At 33.5% G+C, this 14990-nt stretch overlaps 2 protein-coding genes across 4 annotated transcripts; one reads left to right on the top strand and one right to left on the bottom strand.

Annotated features, from left to right (window-relative positions):
* Positions 1-2334: 2334 nt before the first annotated feature.
* On the top strand, positions 2335-5520 carry LOC102599461 (probable phytol kinase 1, chloroplastic). Its single transcript, XM_006364378.2, has 6 exons — positions 2335-2788; positions 4407-4474; positions 4550-4681; positions 4759-4874; positions 4955-5069; positions 5152-5520. The coding sequence occupies exons 1-6, from the start codon at positions 2456-2458 to the stop codon at positions 5336-5338; spliced, it is 951 nt and encodes a 316-aa protein (XP_006364440.1). The 5' UTR covers positions 2335-2455; the 3' UTR covers positions 5339-5520.
* Positions 5521-7688: 2168 nt separating this feature from the next.
* LOC102599133 (3-phosphoinositide-dependent protein kinase 2) lies at positions 7689-13602 on the bottom strand. 3 transcript variants are annotated; one of them, XM_015303942.1, is made up of 12 exons: positions 13321-13602; positions 12645-12993; positions 11706-11886; positions 11513-11565; positions 11029-11130; positions 10848-10956; positions 10668-10746; positions 10350-10515; positions 9458-9592; positions 9197-9360; positions 8465-8678; positions 7689-8329 (listed from the first exon to the last, which is right to left on the bottom strand). In XM_015303942.1, the coding sequence occupies exons 2-12, from the start codon at positions 12798-12800 to the stop codon at positions 8246-8248; spliced, it is 1443 nt and encodes a 480-aa protein (XP_015159428.1). In that variant the 5' UTR covers positions 12801-12993; positions 13321-13602; the 3' UTR covers positions 7689-8245. The 3 variants fall into 3 exon arrangements, with proteins under 3 accessions (XP_015159428.1, XP_015159429.1, XP_006364439.1); XM_015303943.1 differs by having other exon boundaries at positions 8456-8678; positions 11751-11886; positions 13321-13601; XM_006364377.2 differs by having other exon boundaries at positions 7690-8329; positions 8456-8678; positions 13321-13600.
* Between the last annotated feature and the right edge of the window lie 1388 nt (positions 13603-14990).

The raw sequence follows: 14990 nt of genomic DNA, 5'->3' as shown, positions 1-14990 counted from the left end.
ACGGTCATGGTGGTTTTGTCCGTCGCTTTTCTAGATTTTTTTTTTTTAAAACTCAGAAAAGCAACGGACAGGGTCCTTTAGTTCGTCGCTTTTTTGGGTTTTTCAAAATTTTATTTCCAAAAAAGCGACGGACGGCGTCTCATTGTCCGTCGCTTTTCAAGATTCTACAAAAATTAAAAATTAATTAAAGCGATGGACTTCTTCTCTTTTTTTAAAATTAAAAAAAAAATTAAAAAAAAATTGACGGACGGCGTCACATTCTTCAATTTTTTTATTTTAAAAAAAAAATCAAAAGCAACGCAGTTCGTCGCTTTTGGCCAAAAAAGCGACACAGTCCATCACTTTTTTTCGTCTCTTTTTGGCAGTTTTTTAGTAGTGATAGTAGATGATTAAGTATATAGAGTTTTAGCTTATACACGGAGGATTAAAACATCAATTCTTATAAGTATAAAGTTTTTTGTTCACAATCTAAGATGGAAATTGGACATGTCATCTGTACGAATGTAGCACAAGATTATATATAATTTATCTTGATTATGAAAGCAATATAGTTCCAACTTCTTGTGCTAGTGCATTTGTATGTGTTGAACCGAGTAGAGATAGTTCCTTTAGATTGATTGACAAAAACATCTTCTCTAAACTGTTAAATGTACTTATATTCTTAATCCTGATATATATATATATATATATATATATTGTCACCCCTCGAGCCTGGCACTCGAGAACCATTGCTGGCCCCAACTCTCAGCGGAAGACTTTCTCAATAATAGATAAACTCAAAAGTAGAAACTTTACTCATATTCTTAAAATAAATAAATCATAAATGTGTTAAAACACTCACTGGACAAAAGAAGCAACCCAAGTCTAGAACATTAACAAATGAAAATGAAACAAACTTCCCAAAACTCTACTATCTATGAAGCCTCTACTAACTGAGATGTACGTTGGGACAAGACCCACGACATCTTAATAAACAAAACTGAAATGTAAGCTCAATGTGAAACCCTTCGGAAAGTGAGGAGACTCACCAAATCTTAGTTGGAACACGAATGGATCAACGGACCGCCAGTTGCTGCTCCTGATTACCTATATCTGCATCATAAAACGAAGCAGACCAAATGACATCAGTACATTGAATGTACGAGCATGTAAGGGGAACACTGAACATAACATAACAACTTGAACATTGAAAGAAGGAAACATACTCACCTCAACTCAACTCAACCTCAACTCATGGATACTTAACTCAATACAATATAAAAGCAACAATAAAGATGTAGTTTATATAAAACATTTAAAAACAGTATACAACAACTCAATGTATTTAAAAATACAATAATAATATTATGTCTTTTAGTGTAGTTTTATGTGTCATCTAATTTATCAACTATATTATTTGCAATTGTAAGCTTCCGCATGATGCTCTAATCACTTTCGAACCCAACAGTTCTTCCTTCAGATTCCATAACAACACCAAAAGCACATAGATTCCATCAATAAAACATGAAGAGTAAAATCAAATATGAACAATTCTTATTCCTAACACACTAAACTAAAATGAAAAAAAATTTAGAAAGCTAAAGACAACTTCAGAGGTTATTTCGCAGGATTGAACTGTGTAAAATGATGGTCTCCAAGAAGAAACTAAGGTTAATTCAGAAATTTTCTTTCCTCAATTTTCAACTATGTCAAATGAATATATTCTAAAATTTCAAGGAACAGAAGATTTGAGAATGAAAAAAAAAAACACTTTAAAGTACACATGTTCAAAGGAGAAGGATAAAAAAATCAATACAAACCATCAATGTAGGAAAAAAAAGGGGTAAAATTGAGAATTTTCAATTTAATACAACTAACAAAGTTTCTTGTACAACTCTAAAATGTAGTGTTAGTATACCCACACTCTCATTTCTAAATAAGAAGTAATAAATAATAAATAGATTCTATGTATAGTTAAATAGCTACTCCCTCCGTTCCATTTTATATGAGGTACTTTGACTCGGCACGGAGTTTAAGAAAGAAATGAATACTTTTAAAATTTGTGATCCAAAATGAATGATAGAAATTTATGTGACTGTAAATCATTTCATTAATAAAATAGACATTTTATAGTTAAATTGTTACTTTATATAGAAATGTGTCATTGAAAGTAAATTACATAAATTAAGACACAGGGAGTATATCTTTTAGTAGAATAGGTAGATAGATTTTCTATTGCTTCATTAGATATTTTGGGTCAACGATAAATTGATTAGCATTTAGTAATTGATATATCAGGACCAAATCAATCTACTCTACTCCTTAATACTATTTCGGTCATTTTCTTAGTTAGCAACCCGTTTCCCGAAAAAAATATAATAAGCCACAAAACTAATTTTTAATACTCTTTTCAATAAATCTCTGTTAAGTACTTTATATATGTCAAGACGAAAATGAATAATGTTTAGATTGTAGAATGCAAGCTTTTGTGTGTGCTACAATGAGCAGACCTTTTACTACCGCCGCCTTGGTAGTTCCGGTCACCCACTCTCTTCTTCCTCGTCATCTCCGCCTCTCAAATCTGCCTCCATTTCTCACTGCATCAACCGACACTAGTATATTTCGCCGACGGCCGTACAATTTCCGACCTGTTTCCGGTCCGGTGACAGCCGGTTTAGGTGGTTTTGATGTTATCGGAGATGGTGGTTCAATGCTTCAGGATGCTGGAGCGACGGCTTTGGTTATCGCCGGTGCTTATGCTTTCGTCTCCACTTTTGATTTCTTATCCGAGCGGAAGCTAATTGAACAGGTCTTCTATCTCTCCCTTACTCATAAACACAGTTAGTATTATACTGTATCGGATTCACAAATATGTCATTAGTGTACAATCTGATTTGATTTTACTTAGCAGGGTAGAGGACCAGATAAGGTGTGAGTATGTGTGATAAAAATCTTTTATTCCATCAAAATCAGCACTAGCTTAGAAGTTTCTACCGTTCATGAAAACTTTGTGAATTTGTTTCTTACCTGGAATTACGACAAGTATTTCCGCGGATTGCCCCTAATTGGGTTTGGTCTTTGATTTTTGCTCATTTAATGAAAATTTGTGACCAAAGTGTCATTATGTATGACCTTATTTGGTAAAATATAAGTTTAGAGGACTTGTCCCACATAAATTATGTAGGAAAAAGTTAAGTGTCGCATGACCTAACTGTTGGAGTGGTAAATGAAGTCTTTTTCTCTCTAAAAGATGCAATTTGAATAACCTTTTTTCACATTGAATGGATTGTAACTTTTTCTATTAACGGTGACTTTTCTGATTAGTTATGAATTTATTATTAAGACACAATGAAGTGTATTGTTGGAGAGGAAATTAGAATTTGGCAATAAAAAGTTAATGATGAGTTATCTACTACCTAACTCTTCAAAATTGGGCTTATTTTAATCGTATTGACTTGGTCTCTCAAGAAATGTAAAACCTGGGTTGCCCATGTTCTATGCATTAGCTTTGGTACACTATTTCAACCCTATTGTGTATTGAAGTCTGTATTGTTAATACATGAAATCCATTGTATTAGTAATGCAAGAGCTTTGATGCATGCATTAGCTTGATTAAAGACTTAATTACCCTTCAAAATAAAATTAAAAATCTTTTACGTCATATTTGTAGAGGGTATCTTTATAAATAAATATATTTTCACAAAAAATTATGCAATGTATACTATATTTAATACACCAAACCAAAAAAATGCATAAGAATTAATCTTTGCTACAAGCATTACTAATACACTCTATTTCTTATACACCCTACCAAACTTACACTAAAAGAATTATTCTGGTCTTTCTACTAAACTCCACTTTCTTATTTTTAGCAATTCCTATTCCTATTTATTTTATTTAATACAACTTCGTTCAATCCTAAATTAGTTGGGTTAACTATATGAATCATCTATATCCGTTTCACTCAGTTTGATCCTTTCATTCCATTGTTTATTCGTTTATCTAATGATTTGACTAGGAAACTTTCAACAACTTGTGGGTTGAGAGCCATGAGGTCTCAGTTTCAAATCTCTAGGTGGATAGAGTTACCTTAGTACCTGTTATTGGAGGAAGGCGGCAGGTATCCCGTGGAATGCTTGTACAGACACCACATTTATAAAAAAAATTAGAGAAAGGGGCCTATCAAAAATAAAATAGAGAAACGGGTGAGACATTTTAGGCATGAAGCAAAAGCTCACAGAAATTAGAACATTCTATGAATAGTTAAGATACTTTCTTTTGGGTGCGAGGAGGGAGAAAGGAAAAAGATAGAGGGATTGTCGTCTTGTGTGATGTCAGCACTAATGGTTCTTATAACACATTATAACGATCACTTGATTTTCATTGTTTCTCGTGATATTTATTTTCCCCTCCGTTCATCGAAACAGAACTTAAGCAGAAAGCTGGTCCACATATTGTCTGGTCTGCTTTTTATGGCTTCCTGGCCGATTTTCAGGTATTGTTATGTCATTATTGATGAATACAGATCCATCTTTGAATGTTCTTACTGAGGATTTAGATCTTAGATTAGCGCATCAGGATGGGCTCGCTACTTTGCTTCTGTAGTTCCACTTACAAACTGCCTGAGACTTGTGATTCATGGCCTATCTTTGGCTACTGATGAGGGGCTTATAAAATCTGTTACTAGGGAAGGAAAGCCAGAGTAAGTTCCCTTTGCCGCCTCGTTCAACAGATACATGGCATTGATTCCTCTCTTACGTTTTAGCCATTTCTTTGCAGAGAATTGCTCAGAGGGCCTCTATATTATGTTTTAGTGTTAATTTTGTGTGCGGTTCTCTTTTGGCGTGAGTCACCAGTTGGAGTAATATCATTAGCAATGATGTGTGGTGGTGATGGTAAGAGCTGAAGCTCATATCACTTGGTCTATGGTGAGAACTTTTTACACTTATTGTTTTTTAAACTTTGTTCTATGTAGGAATCGCTGATATTGTTGGAAGAAGGTTTGGATCCACAAAATTACCTTATAATAAACAGAAAAGTTGGGCTGGTAGCCTCTCCATGTTTGTTCTCGGTTTCCTGGTATCGGTTGGGTAGGTTTTGGTCCTTGTGCTGTTTGTTTTTGTTTAGATATTGAATTTGTTGCTGATACTAGACTTTTTCATATGGTGAAAGGATGCTGTATTACTTCTCAGCGTTGGGATATTTTCAGTTGGATTGGGTTTCAACTGTAGAAAGAGTAGCTTTGGTGTCATTTATAGCAACTATGGTGGAGTCTCTCCCTATAACTGGAATGGTAGACGATAACATTTCTGTTCCTTTGGTAAGCATGGTAGTAGCATCATTGGCTTTTGCTTATTAGAATGTTGTTATCTTCCCGGGACTATGCTGTCATTGAATAAGTTTCTTACATAATTCCTGCTTTATCTTCTTCTTGTGGTGCTCTTATCTTATGTATATGCTCAGATGGGCCCAAACATATCAATTAGTGAAGATAACAAACACAGGTTCATTTTAGATATTCACAAGTCACAACTTGTTGTGTCTCTATGCAAATCCCCTTCCCCTTCCCCTTCTAACTAAAATTTTAAGAAATAAACATATATCCATTTAAACATTTCCGCTCTGTTTGATCCAAACTACTAAAAATATAATATTAACCTTTTTATTCTCCTCTGCCTTATTCTTTTTTTACGGTTTCAGCCTTTCTTTTAGTAAATGTCTGTTAAATAGGAATTAGATTGTGATTAAAATATTATTAGAAGGATGCAGTGAGATTTTATCAAGAGAGAATCCATGGAAAAGCATCGGATAATAATATATGCTTTTTCTTTATCCTTTTGCCTTCATAGTCATACTCTTAGTAACAACATCATTTAAAGCTAATGATCAATAATAATAATAATAAAAAGAATCCGGAGACAAGAGGGAATAATTAAGTGAGATCAGAAATTGAGCTGCCCCTAACTAAAAGGAGGATGAAGAGGCTGAAATTGAGGAATTAAAAAAATAAACGCGGAGGAGAAGAATAGGGAGACGAGAGAATAATTTTGGAGAATAAAGCTAAAATAAAAGGGTCAATATTATTTTAGCAACCCGGATCAAGTGTATGTTTATTTCTTAAAATTTTAGTTAGAAATAAAAGTTTCAATTCAGCAAATTTTAATGAAAAAAATAATTAAATGGATTTAGTGACTTTCTATGCAAAGATCTCATAGTTGAGTGATTTTTGTGTTGAAAATCAAAATTATGTGACTTTGTATGAAAATAGTTGATTGTTGAGTGACCATCACAGATATTAACTCAGTAATAATCTAAAAATTAGCTAATGAGGTAATAATTGTTCAAGTAGATGGAGAAACTCACATATGAAGGGTCATTGCATGATCAAACACTCGATACCTATTATGCATTTGGATTTGTATAATCTAGACATATATATATTTTTTATAACTATATGAGGCATAAAGGTAATCACTAGGGTGTCCATAGTTCGGTTTGGATCGACTATTGATTAAAATCAAAATCAAACCAATTTAGTCGGTTTTTAAATTTCTAAAATTAAATCAAACCAAAAGAAAAAATAATTGTCGGTTTGGTTCATTTTTTCAATTTTTCGGTTTGAAAGTAATAATTTTTTTAGGACATACGTATCTCGATAGACAAACACCTAGAACATGAACAACCTACAAGAAAGCTACCGTGGATTCAATTAAGCAATAGTAGAGTTATTATTACACGAACAAAGTGATTCAATTATGCTAAAGTGTGACTATCTTATGTGAGGTAGGATAGTTAAGACTAAAGTAATAGATTTTGATGGACCTAGGGTTGTAACAGTTGGGCTAAAATTTAAGTGTTGTGCTTGAGAAAATAGTATAGTTAACGACTTAAGTTAATTAAAATTTAACAAAATATTTATATTTTATTTATGAATATTTTAGTAAATAATTATAAAAATTATAAATATAATTTCTTGGATCGATATATTTTCGTCCTATACACTTATAATTATACAAATACAGATCTTCACCTGCCAGTTTTCTTGTCTTTCTCTCTTCCTCGCTTTATACAAACACAGATTATACAATTGATTCTTTTGTATATGTATACCGAAATAGATTGTACAATTGATTTTTTTGTAGATGTATATCGAAATATACATATTATATACAAATATGTTTTTTATGTTTGCTAAACCTAAAATTTACTCTTTTTAATAAGAGATGTATTCACTCTAAAAACAAACTTAAATGGTATATTTCCCCTTTTAATTTGGTTAAATCGTAATTGAAACATGACTAGGATAATTTTAGAGATATGTCTTAAATTATACTTTATTACACCAACTTCCGTATAATTTTATCTTCGTCATTTTGATTTCTTTATAACATTCTTTTAACTTATTTATTATTAATATAAAAAATTAATTTGCCCTTATTGATTGCTCTTTTATTTAATTTACTATGAACATCCTATCTGAGAAAATAAATTCTTCGTATATTTGCTAGTTTTTAATTTGAATCCAAGGAAATTAAATAAATATTTTGCATAATGTCATTAATCTATGAAAATAATCTCTTAGGGCTACTTACAAAATTGAATAAAAATAAATTATTTTTTCATATCTTTTAAATAAAAATGAAGATCTTTTAAATGTAAAAGTAAAAATCTGTTGTGAAAAGGTATAAAACTAAAAATAAAATTTTGTAAAAGAATGTAGCACAAAATCTCTCGTGTCATCTTGTGATTAACAAAAGAAAAATAAAGATTGAATTCATAAATAGATACCTAAAATTGACATAATTTTTCATTTTGACACTTTAAACAAGAGATAATACCTATTGATCACTTGCAATTTCAAAAATATAATGTATGTGTTACACTAGTGATCGACATATGAAGTGTTGAATTAAATGACATTTTTTATTTGTGCTCGAAATAATTCTGAAACAATGAATTTTGAGTTAAAAAAAAAATAGTAAAAACTATTTTATCCATTTCATATTTACTTGGTCTATGTTAATTTGACAAGCCCCTCTCTATTGTGAGGAGTGGTTTTGAAATAACTGAGAATTCACCAAGTTTCTATCAGTTCTTGCAATTACAAGATTGTAGCATACAAATGAAATGTGGATGTGCACTTCATCCAAAAGAAGAAGAAATAAAGCTGTGGTGTAAATTGAGTTTATATTGATAAGTATTTTTGTACCCCTCTACAATTTCATTTCATTTTAAGAAGTATGGTCGAAATGCAGATAAATAGATATCACCGGTTCTGGAGAGTTTCAATTGCCTTTTTCCACTGCATTGCTCGTTGTTTAGCATCCTCGAAAGACATAACTTTCTTTGGCTGTATGATCACAAGATGCATGAACATACAAAGATTGAGAGTTAACTTAAAATTCATTTATCAAAAGCAATCATTAAAAATAGTAAGAGATGATTGGGGCTCTTGAGAAGGCAATTAGGACTTAACTGTGCAAACCTTGAACTGTGAAGGGCTTATGACTTGAATATTAAGATCGTTAGAATTGTCGGACCATATAATATTCCCTTTGACCACCAACTTTGATGGGTCTACGTAGATCAACTTTGGCTTATTTGTCAGGATAAGCTGAACTTTCTTGCTTGTAAGCTTCTGTATCTTTTTCACATTGGAAATCATAAGAACAGATTCACCAGGCTCCAAAAACTGCTTCCTGTTGATGCATCACCAGAAACACGTTGACATGCATTACCGATACACAAGGACTGAAAGAGGGATAAAGTTGTGCAAAATAACAAAACAAAGGAGTCGGCCTAAAGCAATCCATGTGCATGAGCCTGCCCATAATAAAGTGTGCAGTTGAGGGTTGCCATGTCCCGCTTACCAAGTCCAGAAGAGTAGTTGAACCGTTACAACATAGGCTTAGCAGAGTAGGAACAAGCTTCTACGGGAAACTTAATGTAAGACACTCGATGTTATTTGCACTACAACTTGATCCTAACGAATTAATGAAGCAAAGACAACTTCCCTTTTCCCCAATTAGGAAACATAAAGAGCATCTGAAGTTGAAGATACAAGGCAAGAAACTGGCACCCAAGTAGAATACGACACTTTTTTACATGTTCAAACACAAATATCAAAGTATAGTTGTACACAAACCACAAGGTCAACCATAGTTAAAAGTCAAACCAAGAGTTAACAGCTAAGATATCCCACAGGTGTTAAACCTACCATTTTGAATCAAATGAGTCGATTGAAGCAAGCCTGGTAACGCTACAAACTTCAGAAGAGGATGTACCACCATTTCCATCATTAGTTCTAGCTGAACCATCCCCAATATGTGAGGGATTCCATGAAGGATCTTGATCTTCACCACTGCTACGAGTAGAGTGCCCCTGAAGATTTGAGATACCCTTTTAATACTTCTATAAATAATCAACTCTTTAAGAAAATTTAGATAAAGCTTCAAGGATAAAAATAAAATTGCCATACTTTTGGCTCTGCAGCAAGCCGTGGAGGAGTTTGTAACCTTAAATTATCCCAATCAACCCCACTAAAGAACGGATGGTTTTTCAGTGAAGCATAACCATCAGGTCCAGCACCTGGTCTTCGGCTAGGATCAATATCCTGAGTCGTTTGGATGCAAGTTAGTTGGCAAAAGAGATTTTCTGATATGTACAAATGTATAACGTGTGTATTTTTGGAAATATAAACACAGGCACATTTATGTGCTTCTTTTACTTGGAATGAAATGCAATTTTAAGCCTACATTCTATTGGAATGTTGAAGATGTTTATCAATTGTGTTCTGCATTATTTTAGAAATGGCATATACATGCCATGTTGGACACAATATTCTCTCTACCTGCCATAAAAAGAAAAGGTATGTAGTCCTACAGACACGAATACTGTAGTCTAAGACCCAAAATAGCAAAAAGATGCATGCATTGGATGTTTCATAAAGCTAGATAGACAAACAAATATGTTTCTATCTAAGATCTTATCCCTGCTTCAAGTCTAAGGGGCACACCAAAAAAAAACCTGAACATGTAAACCAAGCCAAAGTTTTGGTTGGCTTAGGGGTTGCAAGCTCATATAATCCAATTACACAGAGAAAACCTATGTCAATCAAGATGCAAAAGTCATCCTTCATTAAATAAGGCCCAGTGGTGTATATTGCTGGTGTTATGCTCGTGGAATAGAAAGGGTTTAGCGAATCACCAACGTGCACTAGTCAAAAATATTTGCCTAAGATCATCGATGTATTAATCAACTGATAGAATAAATCGAGATGCATTTCAGAAAAGGACAAAACGAAGAATGGGGGAAGAAAGAAGAAGGAACCACAAGATGCAAGTAAATATTAAAGATGAATTATAACTTACGAGCAACTGATCAATGAGATCTCTGGCTTCATTTGAAAAATGATTTGGGAACCTGATATCTCTGGCAATTATTCTTTGAAAAATGAGCCATTCACTGGTATCTTTAAAAGGAGAAAATCCTGAAAGCATTTGATATAAGGTGCAGCCAAGTGCCCAGAGATCATTTCTGGTAAAACACGTCCAAAAGGAATGATTATGTTTTCATTAAAAAATGCATAATTCAGGCAATACCATCAAAGTGTATAGAAACTAATACCAATCAGCTAAGATTCAGAAAGAAGTAAAAAGACTTGACTTTTTCAAGGGAAGGGTCCATACCCAAAAGTTGCAGGAGAAGAATTTAAAACTTCAGGAGGGACATATGCAGCTGTCCCCACAAAAGTGCATGCCTTGTCATCTGGAGGAAAGAAAGAGCACTGATTCAGCAATGAAAATGACATCAAAATACACTATTTTGTGCCAATATGATTCTGATTTCTCGCAACAAGCAAGATATACCTGATGCTGCATTTGGAAGTACTGTTATTCTGCTATCCTGCATGGGTTTTACACTGCCAAAGTCCGCGATTTTAATACGTCCATCTGAAGTGAGTAGCAGGTTCTCTGGCTGCCATAAATAAAAACTTTCAAAATTGTCCTAGAATATTCTGTTGACACAGCAATCACATAGTAAAAGTACCTTAATATCTCGATGAATCAATCCCATACTGTGTATATATTCAAGAGAATCTGCCACTTCAGCTGCATAAAAACGTGCTTCATCCTCAGACAAACGACCTTTCTGCACCAACCAAAATAAAATTTTAATAGGAAACAATTTACTGGTTTTCCAAGCAAAAGAGAATAGTAGTGGATTGTGGAATTGTTCACACACTTCAGAAATGGGAAATCCTTCACTGCCAATGATATCAGAATAACTGGACAAGGAGTATTTAGAAAGATGATTGTTCTCTTTCCAGAAGGAACAGAAGGCTATATCAGATTCAGGAAGTCAACCACATTACAAAGTTCAAGAAGAAAATATATGTTACCAAGACAAATCCGAATATGCCACAAGCAGTTCACTAGTGATAACATTTTTTTTTTCTGTTTTATGTTGTGATTTTCGATGCTTATGGGAGAAACTAAAAGAACACGTATATCAAATTTCTTCATTTACTCACCCTGGTAATTTGATCAAAAAGCTCGCCACCTTCACAGGACTCTAGTGCCATGTCTTCACAATAGGGTAACATGAAATTAGAAGGAGAAACATCAATGTTCGACAAGTAATGCCAGGCATAAAGAGTGGAAAAATATCCTTAAAAGAGAATGTGCAAAATACTAAACATCAGCAACTATGTGAAAAAAACTCACATAGTGAAAAAGTGTCTTGGAAGGTGAAAAATAGTCGCACAATACCAGGATGATCCAGCTGATCAAGTACAATTCTTTCTAATTTCACATAGGCAGTCTTATTTTCTTTAGTGATGAACTTTTTGTCCATGATCTTCAAGGCATAAACATTCCCTGTGTCTTTCTTTTTTGCTCTGACAACCTGATAGTGTACACAATTTGCATCCAAAACCACAATAACAATTCATGATTTATTTACCCAGTGGAAAAGCAAGAGGGGTGAAAGAAGAAAAACCACATATAAGAAGAGTTTTGCTAGTTACTAATATAGGCTAATAAGACGACCCTCAACTGTTTTGTGCAATAGGAAATACAATCCCTGAACTGGACCTCTGCTTTAGGAGTGTGATCACCAATTAATACCACCAAGAATTGCTTGAAAACTAAAACACATCTCAAGGATGAACTCACTAAAAAAAAATTCTTTAATCTAAAAGAGACTACTTCTGCAACAAATAGCTACTCTTCATTTTTTTTCCGTTTTCCTTCTGTGCGAGACATTTGGCAGATACTTTATTACAAAAACATATACTAGCTGTTTTCAACTATTGACTATTAAGAGAATGATGGAGAAAAGCTAGAAATGAATAAAGACATCTTGAAGATGAATAAAAATGACACCCGAAATCAACAAGATAACTCATTATATCGAAAAGCATGGTAAGACATAACAAATGAAAAGAAAATCCATGGTCGACATTTCAATTAATACCAGACCCCATACCCCTCACAAGGGAGGCTAAACCATAATGAGCAAAAAAATAAAGCAAGATGATAAAACCAGAGAACATCACCACACTTGAGCACAAAAAGGAAAAAGGGAAAAGTTGAGCAGAATCTCAAACTAGACTTCTTCCAAAATACCGAATAAAGACATAATAAAAAGGATTAAAATCTGACCTTTGAATAAGAACCAACTCCATAGATCTTTCCCAATTCAAAATCTTGGATTGTGAAATTTTCCTGAGGTGCTCTGAATGCAAAGCTCTTAGATCTTTGAGGATTTGGTAAAGTGTTCTCTATCCTAAGCTTTGAATCTAATTCTTGCTCCATCATCAGCTGCTCCTCCTCTTTCCCTCCACCAATGCCAACATTTCACACTAAAATTCCTTCTCTCACCACCACCACATTTATCAAATTTTATGCATATATTTTAAAATTTGTTTTATATATGGAATGCTATCACTACTTTCCTTCTTTCTCCCCCAAGAAAATCAGGGGTTTCAATCCCTGCAAAAATATTCAGTCCCTGAAAATTTTGGCAAAAAAAAAACAATTATCAATTTTTACCAGCAGAAATAAAGAGAACCCATCACACATCAGCTCAGATTTTCTTCATATTTTACACCTCTTTATTTTCCCTTTTCCATGGGAGAAACAAAAACAAATGATTCCTTATACATGCATATATCCCCATAAAAAAAGGAAGGAAAAAAAACCACCTACATGTATGTATATGCAAAAATGTTTGCATTTCAAATGTATTTTCTTTTTCTTTTCAAACCCTAGAAAGGGAAGCTGAAACAAATTATGAATTTGGTTGTATGAAGAACACATGAAAATGAATGATGGGTACCTTCTCATTTCATTACCAATCAATTTCTGAGATGATTCATTTTCTTGTTTCATCAAATTAACCTCAAAAATTGTGTGTGAAGAATAATGACATAAATATAAAGGTCCTGAAAAGTAGGAAAAGGTGAGAAGGATCTGCTGTCGATGATTGGGGAGCCCTACAAAAATGGCAACAGTTACATAGCATGCTGCCATGGCTTTGCTTTGTGAGTTGTGAGAAAAATTTTAATATGGTTGAGACCCAATGTGAGCACCTTAATTTTTTGACAAGTGTTTTAGTGGTCTCATTTTAACACCCACACTCTTCATTTTTCAAAGGGAAAAATAACAAATATACCCCGAACAATCGTTAATGGTATATAAATACCCTTCGTCATACTTTCTGTTCATTAATATCCATGCCGTTCAAAAATCAGTGCACATTTACCCCTTCTACTAACGGAAGACTTATTTAGTACACGTGTCGCAATCCTGCAGCTCAACACCAATTATTTTAACCCAAAATTTAAATATCCGCCCATTACCCGTTTAACCCACCCAATTTACTCATTACCCACACAAATAAACCCATTTTCTTAAGTCATCTTTTTTTATCTAGAACTTTCATTAAAATCAGGCCTCAACCACAATGAAAGCTCACTGTGAAATTCAAGGAAGAATTGAAAAACTAATACCAACTAGATTAAATCCTCAACTTCCGACAATCAACGCCAGCAAGAGTTATTTTTCAGTCACCGTCTTCTCATACCAATCGGAGTTTCTGAGATCTAATCAACATATTCTCTGCAAGAATCTGTTGACCCATTTGCTATTCCCAATGTTCTACTTACTTCCTCATTAATTTTTACCTCTTTTTACCCCCACACTTCTCTTCTCTTCTCTTCTCTTCCTGCTTTTCTGATGAGATCTGTGCTAACTTTAGCTCAAATTGTTGTTGTTGCTATGCTGGTAGTGGTGTTTTGCGGCTGCCATTGGGGATTGCTGCTTGGCCTCATGGTGGTTGAGTAAATATGATTCTAAAATTACTAATGCACAAACTATTGGATTTAAAACTTATGGTGTCGACTCAACTTTAAATGAGTATGGAAAATTAATTAGATTTTATTTCTTTGATGGGTAGAGAAGATGACTTAAAGAAATGGGTTATTTGTGTGGGTAATGGATAAATTGGGTGGGTTAAAAGGGTAATGGGGCGGGTATTTGAATTTTAAGTTAAATAATTGGTCAAATCGGGTAGGGTTGTAGGATTGCGCCACGTGTATCAAATAACTTTTCTGTTAGTGAGAGGGGTAAATGTGCATTGATTTTTGAACGGCAGGGGTATTAGTGAACGAAAAATATGACAGAGGGTATTTATATACCATTAATGATAGTTCGGGGTTATATTTGTCCTTTTTCCCTTTTTCAAAGGGGAAAGGGTCTGATATACCCCTCAACTTTGTCATTTGGAGATGATATGCCCCTCATTATGAAAGTGACTCATATATACCCTTACCGTTATACAAACGGCTCACATATACCTCTGCCGTTACAAAATGAGCTGACATATACCCTTCATTTAACGGAAGTGAAAAAAATAATTTTAAATTTATATTTTTGACTTTTAATTTAAAAAAAAATCATTTAGGAATATATAAGATTCTTCTAGCAAAGTTCAAGGTATATTTCAAT

The sequence above is a fragment of the Solanum tuberosum genome, unplaced genomic scaffold (genome assembly GCF_000226075.1).
Source record: "Solanum tuberosum cultivar DM 1-3 516 R44 unplaced genomic scaffold, SolTub_3.0 scf00491, whole genome shotgun sequence".
In the NCBI taxonomy this organism is placed as follows: Eukaryota; Viridiplantae; Streptophyta; class Magnoliopsida; order Solanales; family Solanaceae; genus Solanum; species Solanum tuberosum.
This window is presented reverse-complemented; position numbering and strand designations above follow the sequence as displayed.